Source organism: Aspergillus costaricaensis, assembly GCF_003184835.1.
Source record: "Aspergillus costaricaensis CBS 115574 unplaced genomic scaffold BO79scaffold_5, whole genome shotgun sequence".
Classification (NCBI taxonomy): Eukaryota; Fungi; Ascomycota; class Eurotiomycetes; order Eurotiales; family Aspergillaceae; genus Aspergillus; species Aspergillus costaricensis.
In genome coordinates this window covers 1,118,210-1,135,413 of record NW_020291805.1, presented here as the reverse complement: position 1 = coordinate 1,135,413, position 17,204 = coordinate 1,118,210, and the positions used below count along the sequence as shown (strand labels likewise).

General features: G+C 47.4%; 5 protein-coding genes and 3 non-coding genes across 8 annotated transcripts; 6 read left to right on the top strand and 2 right to left on the bottom strand.

Annotated features, from left to right (window-relative positions):
• Positions 1 to 143: 143 nt before the first annotated feature.
• On the top strand, positions 144 to 2,996 carry BO79DRAFT_251753 (uncharacterized protein; the record flags this gene model as incomplete). Its single annotated transcript, XM_025685876.1, has 7 exons — positions 144 to 533; positions 581 to 755; positions 944 to 1,051; positions 1,103 to 1,270; positions 1,322 to 1,570; positions 1,808 to 2,255; positions 2,723 to 2,996. The coding sequence occupies 7 exons, from the start codon at positions 144 to 146 to the stop codon at positions 2,994 to 2,996; spliced, it is 1,812 nt and encodes a 603-aa protein (XP_025543303.1).
• Positions 2,997 to 3,102: 106 nt separating this feature from the next.
• BO79DRAFT_277286 (ankyrin) lies at positions 3,103 to 4,197 on the top strand (the record flags this gene model as incomplete). Its single annotated transcript, XM_025687810.1, has 1 exon — positions 3,103 to 4,197. One exon carries the CDS (start codon positions 3,103 to 3,105, stop codon positions 4,195 to 4,197), a length of 1,095 nt encoding a protein of 364 aa, XP_025543302.1.
• A 710-nt stretch (positions 4,198 to 4,907) lies between these two features.
• Positions 4,908 to 4,988, bottom strand: BO79DRAFT_t44. Its single transcript has one exon. It is a non-coding gene; the product is annotated as a tRNA-Ser (tRNA).
• An 854-nt stretch (positions 4,989 to 5,842) lies between these two features.
• Positions 5,843 to 8,612, top strand: BO79DRAFT_277284 (GIY-YIG nuclease family protein; the record flags this gene model as incomplete). Its single annotated transcript, XM_025687809.1, has 3 exons — positions 5,843 to 5,953; positions 6,021 to 6,226; positions 6,281 to 8,612. 3 exons carry the CDS (start codon positions 5,843 to 5,845, stop codon positions 8,610 to 8,612), a joined length of 2,649 nt encoding a protein of 882 aa, XP_025543301.1.
• Positions 8,613 to 9,101: 489 nt separating this feature from the next.
• On the top strand, positions 9,102 to 9,182 carry BO79DRAFT_t47. Its single transcript has one exon. It is a non-coding gene; the product is annotated as a tRNA-Ser (tRNA).
• An 812-nt stretch (positions 9,183 to 9,994) lies between these two features.
• On the top strand, positions 9,995 to 10,075 carry BO79DRAFT_t48. Its single transcript has one exon. It is a non-coding gene; the product is annotated as a tRNA-Ser (tRNA).
• An 898-nt stretch (positions 10,076 to 10,973) lies between these two features.
• Positions 10,974 to 13,638, top strand: BO79DRAFT_189408 (ATP-dependent DNA helicase 2 subunit KU80; the record flags this gene model as incomplete). The annotated part of the gene is made up of 10 exons (XM_025680654.1): positions 10,974 to 11,102; positions 11,160 to 11,214; positions 11,280 to 11,346; positions 11,400 to 11,467; positions 11,526 to 11,694; positions 11,745 to 11,805; positions 11,857 to 12,357; positions 12,412 to 12,797; positions 12,848 to 13,059; positions 13,115 to 13,638. The coding sequence occupies 10 exons, from the start codon at positions 10,974 to 10,976 to the stop codon at positions 13,603 to 13,605; spliced, it is 2,139 nt and encodes a 712-aa protein (XP_025543300.1). The 3' UTR covers positions 13,606 to 13,638.
• A 101-nt stretch (positions 13,639 to 13,739) lies between these two features.
• BO79DRAFT_167653 (uncharacterized protein) lies at positions 13,740 to 17,080 on the bottom strand (the record flags this gene model as incomplete). Its single annotated transcript, XM_025679389.1, has 4 exons — positions 13,740 to 13,975; positions 14,029 to 15,231; positions 15,636 to 16,640; positions 16,833 to 17,080. 4 exons carry the CDS (start codon positions 17,078 to 17,080, stop codon positions 13,924 to 13,926), a joined length of 2,508 nt encoding a protein of 835 aa, XP_025543299.1. The 3' UTR covers positions 13,740 to 13,923.
• Between the last annotated feature and the right edge of the window lie 124 nt (positions 17,081 to 17,204).

Genomic DNA, 17,204 nt, shown 5'->3' with positions numbered 1-17,204 from the left:
GAAAAGAAGTCTCTTCGCCATTTCTATTTTACGTGATGACCATATCCTTTCTGGGACGCTAGATTATAGTATAGTACGCTGCAAGTACGCTTCACACAGCGAAAGATATAATATGACAGTGATAAGCATTTGCATAAGCAAACATGGCAACCCCGCTCGATCCCTTCTCAGCCTTGTCAGCCACCGTCCCATATCAGGCCTCGCTGCCACCTTTCTTCCCAACATTTTGTACCAGCTATGAGATCTATACCTTCCGCATCCAATTATTCGCTAAAGGATCACGTCGCACCTACCACAAGAGTTGCTACCAGGGAGAAATTTCACACAGAATGACCACCTCCCTCTGGGCGAGAGCCCTCTCCGCCCTCCCAGACAAAGATCAGCGCATGTTTCCCACGTCAGGCATTGCATCACCACCAGTCTCACAGACATTGACCGACACCATCACTGCAATCGAAATGCAGCGCGATCGTTGCAAACGCCACAAATGGTCGACCACCACCATCGGTGGCAAGGAGATCATCATTCGTGATGTATGCGCGAAAATTGTAGCTTGCGAATTGTAGCTTGCATGAACAAGTTTGCCAGTGTGTTCGATATCGTTGTTTCCTATGACCCGGTCCATGCGGCACTACCTTGGGCAGGAGTGCGCTTTGTGCTTCAGCTGTTCTTGAACGGAATCGAAACTTTCGGTGCTATTGTGGAGGGGCTCGAGACGTCTGTGAGGGTCATTGCGCGGGGTGGAATACTCGAAGGTTCATATTATCAGAAGAACTCTGCGCTGAGTGAAGCAAGACAGGCCTTGCAAGATGAAATCATCAAGTGCTATACAGCGGTCTTGAAATTTTTGTCTCTGGCGAGGAAATATTATCAGTGCTCGCGAACGAGCATGTTGGTTTCAAGACTTTGTTTCGTTGTTCAGTGGCCAATATTTGGTGACTAGAACGTGCGGTTGCCTTTATGTCCAAAGACGATTTTAGACACTGCACCAAGGAAATAAAGAGTGCCGAGCAGCAATTTCTGATACAGAAGGGGCTCGCTGATAGCGAAGGTGAGTCTAGAACGTCATAATTGAGATTTGTTCGACTAAACTTTATTCTAGACCTAGGTAATATCGAGACACACGTTTTGCACACCATCCTTATAGCTACATCAACGGCGGACCAGGTCAATGATATGAAAGCAAAACTAGAAAAAGACCTCCTGGACCTTGATAAGCCAGTAACACGAGTTGTGGATCAAGTTTCTGACCTTCATCGAGCTCTGAAAGGTATTAGCCAGCTGCTTGACATACGCTTCCACACAAACTAAACATGTTTAGACAACGAGAGGGACCAAACCCTGAGTTGGATATCAGCTGTCCCGGCTCAGAAATATCTTCGTGAGGCATCAACATCGCTGATGCCAGGCTCTGCAGAATGGCTTTTCCGTCACCCTGAATTCCAGGCATGGAGCAATTCTAGTAGCTCTGAGGTGCTTTGGTTGCATGGGACACGTGGGTTGAACTATGATATTCCAAAGTTTCCCTATCAAATTGACAAGAAGCCGGCTGCGGAAAGTCCAAGATCGCGTGAGTCTGCTCAATTAGGGACTAACGACGTTAGCCCTTAACTAATACAGACAAGTGCTGCTGTCGTACAGCATTTATGCCTTCAGGCTAGTAAAGTACAGCATTCCCTGCCGATAGTACACTTTTTTTGCTCGAGAAACCCGGCGGAACCAGAGCGTGGCGATGCTGGGGAGATACTCCGATCACTCATAAAGCAGCTTTCTCTATCCGCTAGTAACGATCTGATGAGGACTCCAGTCATCGAGGAGTATCGGAAACGCCTTCAAGAAGCAAATTACTATGGTGAAGGGCCAGCTGCTTTGTCTGTAGAAAGGTGCACCGAGCTATTGTGTGAGCTTGGCCAGTCAGCCTCGGTCATACTAATTATCGATGCTCTTGATGAATGTGATTCACAGCAGCGTATGATACTGCAGCATTCTCTCGAAGAAATGTGTCAGAGCTGTCGCGATCTGGTCAAATTATTTATCTCCAGTCGATACGAAGAGGATATTGCTACTGGATTCAGACAGAAACGGACTCTTTGTGTGACACCGCAAGACACTGAAGATGATCTCAAACACTTCATTGCTCTCCGTGTGAGCAAATTTGTGTTAAGATGGGCCGATCTACACAGCGAGGCAAGCGATATACTACAACAGCTGGAGAAGGACCTGAAAGAGACACTTATTACTGGAGCACAAGGAATGTGGGTGGGGCCAAGGTCGTTCTAAGAATCGCTCTCTGACTTAATATTACAGGTTCCTATGGGTGTCGCTGCAACTCGAATGTATCAGTGATACCTCGCAAGTTGAAGACCTGGAATGTATTTATGAAGTCTAAAATCTCTACCTGCAACGCTTGGTCGATCCTACGCCGCCATTCATTGCCGAATTGAGTCAATAAAGGTAACTGCCAGAGAAGTGGCTAGATTTACGTTTTACTGGCTTCTGGGTGCGAAACGAATGCTCCCTATCCCAGATTTTCTTATCGCCGTAGCACGTTCGGCAAGGTGCTTGTCGACTCTGCAATCGGGGACCATCATTGATTACTGCTGTGGCTTGGTGGTGATAGATAACGAAACAAATACGTTCAGGCTCGCTCATCCGACGGTTCGAGAGTAATTATCATCAGATCAGCCTGTACCCAAATCGTAGCAGCTGACACAATCTACAGATATCTCGAAACCGTTGAGATCTATCGCGATAAAGAAGTGTGCTATAGCATGGCCCTGAGGTGCCTGGGTGCATATCTGGGCGAAGATTGTGGTGAAAATGGATTTCTCAAATACGCTACAAACTATTGGCCATCTCATGTGGAGGACCTTGGGTGTGCACCCCAAAGAGCCAAAGTTGTTCCTCGTCTCACAGACTTCTTTACAAAAGAAGAGCACTTTGATGACTGGCTGGACAATTTCGAGCTACAGCAGAGAGAAGGCAGTTCTAGGTAGAAATCTACAAATGAAAGAAAGCTTGATGCCTCAATAAGCACTCCACGAACACCGCTATTTTTGATCTGCCGCTTTGGGTTCGTGGAAATGCTTGAGAATAACAATAATGTTGAGGATTTGGGATGTGAACCAGACAAACAAAGATGGAAGCTCTGGGCTATACCTGGCAGCTCGTGGTGGCCACATCATGGTTGTTCAGAAGCTCCTAGACTTGGGAGCCAATATAGACGCACCGGGGTTTCAGTACGAGAATGCACTTCGAGCGGCGTATTTTTGGGGGTTGACGGAAATAGTGCAGCTTCTGATCCATCATGGCGCCTCTTCCTCTGTGCCCAGAAGGGGTGAATATTCCAGTCCCCTGCAGGCGGCTTTGGCGAGTGATAACAGTGCAATTGCAGAACTCCTGCTTAATGTTAGGGCAAAACTTACTACACAGCAGCAATTTAATGATGCCATTGAAACCGCAGCTTTCGAAGGAAATATTCCAATTTTCCAGCGGCTTATGGCAGGGGAAGTTGGAGATTTTGCTCCAAAAATCAGACCTGATCCCCTGCAAATAGCCCTCGCGGGGGGCAAAAGGAGGAGAGCAAAGCTGCTATTGCAAAGCTGCACCGGCATAGACGAGGAGAAGGGTTTCTTTGGCAATGCGCTCGCGGCTGCTATTGCAAGTGAGAAGCTGTCAATAGTACAGCTAGTTCTTGATGCTGGAGCTAATATCAAGCTTCGAGGACGATATGGATTTCCTCTTCGCGCAGCTGTCGTCATCAACAACTTTGGAATCACAAAACATCTGCTTGAGGAGGGTACAGATCCAAACGAAGAAGATCATGAGCTGGGAGATGCCCTTCAGGCTGCTGCAAGCCGCGGCAACATAGAGATAATGTCGCTCCTTCTTGCTTACAAAGCTTATGTTCAAGGGTACGGAGGTCATTTCGGTGATACACTGCAAGTTGCTGCTTTTGGAGGTCATGAAAAGGCTGTGGACGTACTTATTCATCATGGAGCTAACAATTTCTGGGAACAGTCTCGTGGGAGATACCACAGTGCTCTGGGAGCTGCGTTGTACGCTGGGCATCAGAGCATAGTGCAAATGCTTCTTGAAGCAGGTGCAAAACTGAATTTGCCAAAACTTGAGTTTGCAGATTGCTTAGTACGAAAAGTGTCGAGGCGCGAGATTACTAGCAAAGCAACGAAACAATAGAAAAGCAAGCAAACGAACGCGAAATTGTAGTAAAAGTGTGAGTTGAATTAGTAGCGATCTAGGTATTCTAGTAAAATAAAGTAAGAGATTATTTGTGGGCGGCCTGAGCACCAGACATATAGTAATTATACTTAGAGTGGTTAACGGCCAGGGTAGGGTAGGTTAAGGGACAAATTTCTACCTGCCGAACGGTTAACAGTTAGTAGATGTAAGATTCTCTTATATCTAACCGCGGAGCAGCTAAAAATGGGATAATTAATTATCTAAAAAATCATTTTTAGTACCAAGATCTATCTGAGTATCTGTTATCCTTTTTTAGGTCTTAGCTTGGGTAAGGTATTCTTAGATTAATCTCTGTTTATCTTACTTATTTATATCTAGTTCAAGCCCATTGTAATTGCGAATTCTAGACCCTCTTGAACTACCCATGTATCTATCGAAGCCTGAAAGACAACCCGCCATATCTATCATTCTTTGAGGTATTGATATCATCCGGATCGCTTCAGGGCGTCTCCTTACTTTGACCCAGTGACGTGAAGGCAAGTGATACTATCGAATATAAAGGAGATTTTGAACTGAATTGGCATGAAGATGAATATTTCAGATAATATTGAGAAATAAGAATAATTGTAGTAGTGGTTGTAGTGGTAGTAGTAATGATAATGATAGAAAGAAAGAGATAACAGAGCCAAAAACAATAGATTGTAAATCGTCAGCGACAGGATTCGAACCTGTGCACGCGAACGTATCAGATTTCGAATCTGACGCCTTAACCACTCGGCCACACTGACTAGCACGCTTGGTAAGTTGTACAATTTATCATATATATTTAATAACTATAAAGTAATGTGTTTTATAATCTGGAACAGAGCACGGATCTCGAAACAACATCCCTGGATCAAGGTTTTGGCTACAATATGTTGTATTAAGCCATTCCATTTCATAGGAATATAGCCCCTCTTTCATTTGACAAGTGACACATATGGAAAGTTGATGCCATCTATCATATATTGAATGTTTGATTGCATATGTGTTCTGGATCACTGTAGGTGACTACTACAGTATGTTGAGACATTTGTTGCTCCGTCAGCTTGAGTACTAGCCAGTGATATATGTCTCTCTGGCCTACTTGGTAAGATGGTGTCTTTACACTAGTTTATGCTATTCATTTAGCTTGGGCTAGTATTGTAGTCCAAAACATCCAGATGTAAGCAGGGGAGCACTTGAGTGTGGTGCTCACAACGTCACATAAACCTACACGGTGCCTTAGCAGGTGACCCCTATAGTTCAGTTACCTTAGGCTCACCAGAAGCCTCTGCTGATTATCTAAACTTGCACGCACCCCCCACCGAGATAAGTTATTCATTCCATCACCCCTTTTCATTGTTGTTATTGTTCACAACAGCCCTCGAAAATGCCTCTCCATACACCATATTGCAGCAGATGCGGCTATGAAGGCCATTGGCGCCATGAATGCCATCGGTTCTGTCAGTATTGCCACCATCCCCTGACTCCTAAGCATAGCTGCCCCCAAGCCCCCAATGCTGCACCGATCTGCAAAGGCTGCGGGCGAGTAGGCCACCGGAAAAACACTTGCACGGAGTTCGGACCCGAGTGCTACCGGTGCCACAAGAAGGGCCACAAGATGAGTAACTGCCCTTCGAGATCGAATAAGGACTCTACTGCTATTGCACCCGTTGCTGCAGTTGGGAACGATGTTGGCCTTGGCCTTGAACTTTCCCCACCTATCGTCGAGGTAACGACTGCACCACTATTACCACTAAAACAAAGATTGGATGCACCGGGCTGACAGCGTGTTGAAGATAGCGTTCCCAGACCTGAGATATACTATCGCTGCGCTGGTCAAATTCTTGCTATCGGGAAACTCTACGGATATCAAGGTTGACTGCTTACCATATAAAACAGTGGTCAAGCATGTAGGAGGCCCCGAGATATTCGTTGGGATGGTATACGACACTATCGACCCACTAGCCAAGTCTCTCCAGGGCAGGATCATCGATATTGAGAAGTAAGCGCCGTGTCTCCCTCGACTTAGAGATCCCGTCTCACTGACAACATTCAGACTTGACGATATCCGCCAAAAGCAAGCCACAGGCCTAGATATTTGGCATTGCTCCAATGGGGGCTACCTGGACTATATAAGAGACACCCGCAGCCCATTGTACTGGCGTGCATATGTTGGCCAATCAGAAAACCTCCATCGGCGGATTTCCCAGCATACGAATGCTATTCGCAAGGGTTCTGCAAACAATCTACATTATTATATCATAAAAGAAGGGGCAGGTTATCGTTACGCCAACTTCATTCGACTGTGGACAATTCCGTTCCCTGGAAGCACCGATCGCGTAACTAGAAGTGTTTTTAATAATGTTCTTGAGAAGGTCATGTGTCTCGCTTTTCAGTCTCTGCCTGCTCGGACGCTGGAGCAGGTTTTTGGCCCGCCTGAGAATGGAAAGTACTCCGGCATTGGATTAAATGTTGTTTCGCCTCTTTTTCAAGGCAGGGAGCTGGGATATACTGTTCGTGATCAGGCCGTGTGCTTACTGGAAGAGTCTCCCGATCCGGAAATCAAGAAATGGCCAAGCTTCCGAAGGATTTTAAAGGCTCAGCGGGACCAAGATAGCCAGCAGTCCCATAAGATCGTTAAATCGTCGTTCTGGAACAGCATGACCCCATTCGATCATCTTGCAGCATTATGGGACGCCATAGAAACAAATACTGAGCTGGAAAACCCCCACTTGCCGCAATCTGAGGATAGTATATGGAGAATACAGGAAGAGGAGCCCATAGATCTCAGCTCTTGGTTCGAATCGGTATCGGCTAGCATATTGCAGCAGGGCAATTTGACACAGGCTGACCTTGAAAGTCCTTTTGGCAGCACTCGAGCCCCGATCGGTATCATCCTAGATCATGCACCGTCGTGTGCATATGGGGATGGCCGGCCTAATCTTCCATGGGGGTTGCATGAGAGCGGCTTCACCGAAACAAACTCGTTGATCTGGTCCTTCAATCTCCAGAAATTTACATACATCTCCGGTACATTTCAGGCAGCTCCACTTCATATTGCTGATGAACATGTGCTCTCTGCACACACCTGGCGGCTCATCTGTGGAAGCCAGATGCGGGTGATCTTGCTATGTGGCCATAATTCGGAGAAAATAGCAATGCCGGCCAATATACGCCTCAGGAGTTCTATTCTGAAACTACATGATTTTGAGTATCAAGTATGGCTTGATATCGAAGAGTCTAGGATTAACCGAACTTTTATTCGCTCGCCTGCTCCTCTCGGCGGCCTTTGGGCTACCAAATCCAGAGAGGCATGTCAGTTAGGGACATTATTTCGATTTGTTTCCGATATAACCGGCACGAAGCTTAGACAGGGCTTTTATGAGTCAGCTGTTTCGCTTGCTCTGATAATTCGGAACTGGGACGATGAAAACAATAAGAAAATTGAGAAAATAGCCCCGGCAAATCTCGAGCCCCTCCTGCAAGCTTGGTTGGCAAAGAATGGTTTCGAGACTGAGGAGCAGATTCGTCGACTTGAACAGTCTGCTGGGGGCTCTTTGCGCTACGGTCTTCTCGTCCTTAGCCTTGTTGTTCCCAGACAAGTAAGGTCAACTGGTGTACGCCGAATCCCTGATTCAAAAGCCAAGCGACTCGGCACTATAGACAGAAACATCCTAAGCGCAGTCAAATCACTTTATCTAGAACTTCATCCCGGGAGCTCAACACCTGAAGAGTACAAAGTGACTGGTGAGTACAATGCGGCTGATGAGCATGCCATCCACGAAGCAGCTATGTGTGGAGTTATGCTGGATGATGAAGATTCAGACCGAGAATATACTGAAATCCCGGAACCAAAGCTAGCTGCAAACACGCGAATTGGCAATTTCAAGAACCGGTTGTGTCTGGCCTTGGGCTGCTGGTATCAAGGCCGTGAGCGAGCTCCAGGCCATTATAGTGTGGACATCCAGCATACCAAGATCTACATAAACGCGACCAGGGAGAACCACAAGGGAGGATTCTGGGTCAAGGCTGAACTTTCCCCACCTGGTGTTAGAAACCCCAATGTCTGGGCGCAAGATATCAGGGATGGGGACCCCGGAGCTCGACTGGCATTCCGCATTTCAATAAAGGAATCTGATGGTCAAGAGACCTTTGTCCGATATGCAAGCCATAAAAGCTGGCAGTCGTGCTGCAAAGCAAATACACTTGTGGATGAGCTTAATGGTGACCAGCTTCTTGAGATATATACTCGTCCTCGGCGCTTCATCGACATTGATCACCGAAATACCAGGATACTTGCAGCTTACCCGGCATTGAAGAGCTTTATTGGGGGTGCATTTACAGATGACAATGGAGTGGTAATGTCCCGTAAGCGAAAGGATATCTAAGGATTCTGGTATCTGTCTGAGGTATACAGAAACCAGAATCGGATAAAGGTATAGAAGTACAGGACCAATAAAATTTTAGTGTACTATCCAATTGTGAGATCCTGATTAGGCGACTCTGCTCCTTCAATGGCTAGTACTGCCATTACTAATGCCTGATATATTTCAGTCAAAGACCTGGAGGACTTTTACTGGTATTGAGGCAGGTAGTAATAAGTAGTATTGTAGGTGTTAGTAATAAGTAGTATTGTAGGTGTTGCTAGACCTAGACGTACTACCAGTAGGACCATCAGATGGATTATATATACAATTAGTACTTACTATATTTAGTATATCTCTCAGCTATTGGCCTACCGACAGCAGGTGGGCCGCCCAAAGAGGAGAAAGATATTCTTATGACAATAGTTAGCATGGCAGCATAATGGATGATGGAACTCCGAGGCTACGCTTAGCTATACAGAGGCAAATCAAGGTCAAGATGATAGCATATTAGTCAGTGTGGCCGAGTGGTTAAGGCGTCAGATTCGAAATCTGATACGTTCGCGTGCACAGGTTCGAATCCTGTCGCTGACGTTTTACAATTAATTCTTTTTTTAGCTCTGTTATCTCTTTCTTCCTATCATAATCAATAGAGAGGTTCTACACTATTATAGTAATATTATTATTATAATAAATTCTACCTGGCAGAACTCAACTAGGAATAGCATCAACTTAATTACTAGTGAAGCTATTCAACTCTTTAAGAATAGGGCATTTTTAGCATATTGGCCGTTTAGTGGGCGGTCAACCACTGTTTCCAGGCACCCGCAGGCACCTATATGGCCTGTGACAACCAGTCACATACCTGCCATTTAGTGAATTGAAGCTTATAAGAGATGCGCGTTCTGAGTCTGTTGACTCAGAATTCTAGTCTTTTACTGGATAGTCTAGTGGATAGATAGCCAGAGGATTCACTCCTGAAGCGCACCAGGCGGGATCCTGACATGGCCCAGCCATAGAACACCTGCCCGAAAGGGACAAGATGAAGTTATTATTATAGAAATAGTAATCAAAATCATTGAATTCGTGGTGGTGTAGGCGAATATGAGTATTTACATAACTTTAAATTATTATTAATTCAACGCGTTGAGTGCCTACGTAGGGTCCCTAGATAGAGATCTTTAAGTGCTGGATCCCTAGCACGGCGCTAAACCTGTTACGTTACTATTCTCATTATAATATTATTATAATGAGAATACTAAATGTAGATCTGTTGCTTAGTCAGGCAAAGACCGCCTTCTTATTTTGGCCAGCGCTAAACCCTTTTAGCAATTATTATTATGATAATATTATTATAATAGTGCAGAACCTCTCTAATACTACTACTACTACTACTGCTATTATTAGTCAGTGTGGCCGAGTGGTTAAGGCGTCAGATTCGAAATCTGATACGTTCGCGTGCACAGGTTCGAATCCTGTCGCTGACGATGTATAATTGATTCTTTTTTAGCTCTGTTATCTTTTTCTTTCTATTATCGCTAATATTATTAATTTATTATAGAAATATGTATTCAAAGTCATTGACATGACCTGTCATACAGTGAAGCACCCATATAAGCAACCACTAATATAGGGAATCCTCCACTACAAGCAACGGGACATGGTGTTCGAATTGCTACACTATACAAATCTCCTCGTTTCTAGGCGGCTATTCTCTCTTTCTTGTGTCTTTAGCAGGCATTATTATAGTGGATTACTGGATCATCCAGAGACAATAGATGTGTGTCCACTCACTCTATGAGTCCCGGGGAACGCTCTTTTTTACTCTTTCCGTAACATACTTGGTCTTTTTCGAGTTTAAGAAACCAACGATTACTTCGATCAGATGAAAATATGTTTTGGATTGTTATCTAATTGTCCATCCGTTAGAAGTACTGGTAAGAAGTAACATGATATCAGTGCTCAGTCATGGTGGCTCCGTTAAGTATGTAATGAATCGGGCGCTACACTCCCCTCAGTTGAAACTATATACTTATACCAAGTGCAGACTCCCATATGTGTTGTTCGCAGTATTCCTTGATACCCACCAACGAAACACAGATACGATCGGAGCAACTATGCATCCCAAACAATTATTAGATCTATGCTATGAATTAATTTAGAATGTAGTAACTATAAGCTGCCCACTGCACACCCTTCTTAGTCAGCATCCACAGGATGATGTCATGTGCTTTCGCGTCCCGCCCAGTCCCAATCGGGAAATATCACGCGTCTGCCTACTCAGAGTGCATCTTTCTGCCTTGAGCTTGTCTCTTTTTATGTCGAGCCAGCTGCGGCATCGAATGGATCTGATTTCATCGATCACTTCAGTCTTATATACTGAAAATGGCCGATAAAGAGGCAACTGTCTATATCGTGGACTGTGGCAAGTCCATGGGAGAGCGCCGTCATGGTCGCGAAGTGACGGATCTCGACTGGGCGATGCAGTATGTTTGGGATCGCATCACAGGGACGGTGAGATTCCTCTTCTTGTAGAATCTGCTCTTGATGTAAGCTCATTGTTTGGGATAGGTGGCCACCGGACGAAAAATGGCTTTGATCGGTGTTCTTGGGCTGAGGACAGATGGTGTGTGAGCTTCTTCCCGCCGGGTAATGTAGTTGATGGGTCGGAGCTAATGCAAGAACGTCTAGATACCGCGAATGAATTGGAGGATGATTCTGACTATTCGCATATCTCGGTTTTATCTGGCATTAAGCAGTATGGTTCATATTTGTCTGTTGATTTTCTGGTAGCTCGCTGACGAAGTATAGGTTCCTTATGCCGGATATCCGGAGTTTGAGCGATCGCATAAAGCCTAGCAAGACTAATAAGGGAGACGGTGAGTTGCAGTTCTTGAACAGGGATTGGTGTAGCTGGGCATTGGCTGATTATTATAGCTATCTCTGCGCTTGTTCTCGCGATCCAGATGATTATCACCCAATGCAAGAAACTGAAGTACAAGCGCAGGATTGTCCTGGTTACTAATGGGCAGGGCCCGATGAACCCGGACAATCTTAGTGAGATAACGAAGAAGATTAAGGAGGATAATATTGAGCTTATCATCTTGTGAGTGTTGATTGATACACTTGGGGAATGGGGTTACTAACATGCTGCAGGGGACCGGATTTTGATGATCCTGACTACGGAGTGAAGGAGGAAGATAAAGATCCACGAAAGGTATTCCACACTGTTCCGTCTGCTCTGAACTGCTAATGACAACTACTACAGGCGGAAAACGAAGCACTCCTGCGTAGTCTGGCCGAAGACTGCGATGGAGCCTATGGAACCCTAGAACAAGCTGTTGCGGAGCTAGAAACACCTCGTGTTAAGAGCACAAGGATAACGGCAAGCTTCAAGGGCCATTTACAGCTAGGAAACCCCGCAGAATATGATACTGCAGTTCGAATTCCCGTGGAGCGCTACTACAGGACATACGTTGCGAAGGCGCCGTCGGCTAGTCAGTTCACAGTACGTAACGAAGAGGAGATGGAAGCGGCGGGAGCGGGCTCGCAAGATGGTAGTTCTCTTGTAGGTGTTCGAAACAGCAGATCCTACCAAATTGACGATGGGACTACTGAAGACGGAGTGACAACCGTGGATCGAGACCAACTTGCCAAAGGTTACGAGTACGGGCGGACATTGGTCCCTATCAGCGAGACGGATGAGAATATCACCACCCTGGAGACATTTGCGGCTATCGAACTTCTTGGGTTCATACAGAGCGATCGAGTAAGTTCTACCCTCCATATCTGCTGTGTGCTGCTTAGTTAATCTTGCTATTAGTATGATCGGTACATGCACATGTCGACGACAAACATCATCATTGCGCAGCGCGCCAATGACAAGGCAGCACTCGCTCTTTCCTCCTTCATACATGCACTCTTCGAGCTGGAATCGTATGCTGTTGCCCGTACGGTGCTGAAAGAGAACAAGCCCCCTGTCATAGTTGTGCTTGCACCATCAATCGAACCCGACTACGAGTGTCTCCTCGAGGCGCAATTGCCATTCGCAGAAGACGTACGAACGTACCGCTTCCCTCCACTCGACAGGGTCGTTACAGTGTCTGGTAAAGTGGTGACGCAGCATCGCAACCTGCCCAGCGACGATTTGCTGAATGCAATGGACAAATACGTGAAAATTATGGAGCTCACCGATACGGACGAGAACGGGTGAGATTGACCAAAAGCGATCTCAATTTCCCTGCTGACTTCATACAAAGTGACCCGACGGAATCTCTCCCAATCGACGACTCCTTCTCACCAGTCCTGCACCGCATCGATTCTGCCGTCCGCCATCGTGCCATCCATCCTAACGACCCTATTCCCCCCCCTGCCCCAGTCCTAACAAAGTTCTCCCACCCTCCGGATGACCTCGTTGAGAAGTCCAAGAAATACCTAGACAAGCTAGTAGCAGTATCAGACGTCAAGAAAGGTCAGTCCTTTCCCCCTTCCCCCAAATCCCTTCATACTCACGGCGATGATTCCAGTCCCACCAAAAACCAAGGGCACCAAACGATCCCGTGAAACGGAGAAGCCACTATCTGGTCTCGACGTGGATGCACTTCTCCACCAAGAGAAGCGCACAAAGATCTCACCCAACAATGCAATTCCCGAATTCAAGCAGACGCTCTCGCAGGCAGAGAACATCGACACAATCAAAGATGCAGTGAAGCAGATGAGCACTATCATCGAAGACCAAATCAGACACAGTCTTGGCGATGTTAATTATCCTCGGGTCGCTGAGGGGCTAGTTGTGATGCGGGAAGAATTGATCGATTATGAGGAACCTGCGCTGTATAATGATTTCTTGAAGCAGCTGAAGGAGAAGTTGTTGAAGGAGGAGCTTGGTGGGGATAGACGGGAGCTGTGGTGGCTGCTCAGGAGGAGTAAGTTGGGGTTGATTGACAAGGGGGAGTCGGATCGGTCTGAGGTGGAGGAAGAGGAGGCGAAGGCGTTTATGTCTATGGCTGCTAAGTGAAGACTGGGGTATTCTGATAAGGCTTAGTTCTCCAGGAAGGGTATAATAGCCAGAACTACAAACCAGACTCTTATTTTTACCTGTCTAATACTGGATAACGGTTGGATTATGATATATGAACAAGCTTCAATGCTGCATGACTGTGCTCGCTAGATTACAATATCCACGATAATCCTGTGCGCTAAGTAACAAGGCCTATTCCGTGCCAAAGTAACACACATAACATATAGTACCAAATTCGATGAACAATATAGGGGATATCAACCAGGACCATGAGTAGAAATAGACATCACAAACAACCATAGCATCCTATCCACATCAAGAAATCCTCCCAATCCTCTTCTTCCCGATATCAATCTTCCCACCCAACCTACAGCCAGATTAGCAAAACCCCCCAAAAGAATGAAATGTAGGAAAACATACCTGGTAGCATCTTCATCCGCCAAATTCAACAACTCATTCTGCACCTGCAACTCATTATTAATGGCAATCCCCAACTCCTTCTGCCGATTAACAATCCTCATCAACTCATCGACCGCGACATCCTGATCCTGCATCATCTGCTTCTGCAACTGCACCACCCCAGTATTATCCAATTCACGCGTCCTCTCCGTCTCCCTCCCCAACACCCTCCCAGACGACCTAATCGCCTTCTTGCCTCCCTGCGTCCCCATCAACGCCTCCTTATCCTGAATCGACGCCACCGCACTATCAATCCGACTCTTCGCCGCCATAGCATTCAACAAATCCTCCAGCCCATCTTTCTCTTTCCTCGCGTTAATCAATAGATCCTTCCGTCGTCGCATCTCCCCTTCCCCGAGGGTATTGTTCCCACTAACGCTCCACGCCGTGGCAGCAGTCGTAGCGGTATTCCTGCGCCCGAGTTTACTACCCGGTCTTGACCCTGCATTATTATTCTCCTCCCCACCAGAAGTAGATGTATTACTCAAATTCCTCAACCCACTCTCCAAACTCCCAATCAACCCACCCGCCCTAACAAGCTCACTCTTCGCTCTCGCCGAACTCTCATGCTGTCGCTGCGGCGTAGTCTCCTGATCCCGTCTCGTCAAATACAACCTCGCATCATGTAAATGCCCCTTCATATCCCTGAAACAATCCAGCCAGAGAATCGGGTCCGTGATCCCTCCGCCTTCGGAGTCGCCGGGGTCGGTGATTGCTGCGTGGAGACGTGTACTTGCGCCCCCATTACCACCACCAGTGCTATTGTTGTTGGATGGTAGGCTAGGAAGATTCAAAAACGCCCGCCATGCGGGACTGTTCCGCCATCGGGGATCGTCACTTTCGTTGATCGCGCGCAGGTAGGCTTCTAGTGCTTCGCGGCGGGATTCGCGCAGGGTGGCGTTGTTGATGGTGTTCTGGAACCAGGATTTCGGGGGGAGGGGGGCCGGTGGGGGCGCATTTGTCTGGGAGGTTAGAGTGTTGTGAAAGGTGGTGAAGTCGGAGTAGCGCTTTGAGATGGTGAATGAGCGGAGGGGCAGACGGAGGGTGATGTTGTAGAGGGTGTAGGGGGGTTGGGTTGCGGAGATGCTGGTTGTGGGGATGGAGATTTCGAGGGTTGTGGGGGGCATTATTGTTGGGTTTTCTTTGGTTTGTGGGTTTCGTGTGCTTGTAGGGGTTGGTGGTGATAGTGGATGATGGAGTTATTGGGGCATTGTTTGCGTTGGATTGAGGTGTGAGTGTAGATGGTGAGTAATGGTGAAGCGGTGGAGGATGAGATGCGCTGATAAGGAAGTAAAGTAAGTCACCGCCGGATCACAACAATGACGCAAGGTCATTAGTTACCGCTTACTTTCGGGGTTGTCTTGCACATAACTATCTATACTTGAACACTTGAGCAGCGAGATGATTAGGCTTCAATTTACTACATTTAAATTGTATTGGCTGTCCTATATTACTGGGTATCTTGTTCACTAAACTGGCTGGTCACTCAATCTTTCTCTCGTCATGCGGTAGCCTCGGGCCCATTCCATAGCTCGCGTGCTCCCAGCAGGTCCCGTTGCCCATAATACTCCCCGATGACCGTGATGATCATGTCCAGCATGGCGCGAGTCTGTGTCGCCGCTTCATTCGTAGGTTCTTCGTTGTCAACCTCGGGTTCGGTGACTGCGGGTTGCTCCTCTCCACCTGCGAGCTTCGCCTGAAGTCGTGCTTTGGCTGCCTCCAGCTCCTCCTCAGTAGCAGGCTTCTCTTCCTCCACATCCTGCATATCGTGATCCTGGTCGTCACTCGGCCCATCCACTTGTTGTGCTCCGTCCTCTCCTTCTGCAGCGTTTTCCCCCGTTTCGTCTTCAGCGTCTTCCTCATCCGACCCGTCTCCCTCCTGCATCTTCTTCTCATCCTCCTCCCTCATCTTCCTCAGAATCTTCACAGCTCTCTTTCCCAGATCCCGAATCTCCCCAACCTCCTCTGTTCCCAACTGGCCAACATCCCGACACTTCCCCAGCAACCCCCACGCCCAAGCCCCGATGCGTCGAACCCGTTGCGCATCCCCACTCCGTACATTCTCCGACATTAACCGCGCCATGATCTCCAGTACACCCAGCACACTCTCCATATCCATACACGCCAGCTGTACAGTCTGTGGATCCACCGCCAGGAGTAGTCGGCGCCATTCCTTGCGCGCGTTTCGCGAGTGCCGCGGCAGACTGATCGGGTGGGATTCGTCGAGCCCGGCGATAGCCTCGGATGGAGGTGTGCATTTCAGTATCGATCGAATGAGCAGGAAGCGGTGGTGAAGAAGGTTGTAGTAGCTTGACTGGGCATCGGAGATGCCCTCGTCGGCGACATTCGCAGCAGGGGCGGCAGTAGTGTTGGTCTTAGACGTAGGAGGAACAAAGTAGACCCCATCAACAACAACCCCCTCAGGAACAGGCTCTGAAGAATCCTTCACCTCCTCATGCTGTTGTTGCGGTTCCTCCCCATTTTGCTCCTGCTCCTGTCCCTGCTCCGTCGCGACAGGCGTTTCCGTCGATTGCGGTGCCGTAAACAAAAAAGGGAGTGAATTTGCTTCCGATCTACAACAAACCAGAATCAAAAAATGAGCCACGTCACATCACATCGCCGAATTCAAGAAATGCCGAAGGAGGCCATCTTTCGCGAGCTAAAGTCCGAAACACGCAGGCATTTAGCAAGCGGGAAGCGAAAAGAGCCGAAACAGAAGAAGATACAAACAAAGGAAAGCATCAAGAAAGGAGAGTCAAGCTTACCGAACCATGCGCAAATATTCCAAGCCATCTTCAGCAGGCCCGTAGAACAACTCATCATCACCCGCGACGTCTAGACCCGGAAAAGCGCTCTTTTGGCCGTATACTGGGTGGTTGCGCGGGCGTTCGTATGGAGTCACGGTCGGCTGTGCTTCTTCTTCGTCATCTTCTTCGGCGTAGGACGGGCGGGAACGTTTCGCGTAGGGAGAGTAGCCGGTGACTGAGCCGGACGGTTTGCGTTTGTCGGGCATGTTGGTCATGGTCTGGTTTGGTTGTTGGGATGGATGGAGTTGGGGGGAGCAAAAGTTCAGGGCGGAGAAAATGCCGGCGATCCAATGTTTCCCCCCGGGAGCTTGGGCCACTTTTTACTTACTA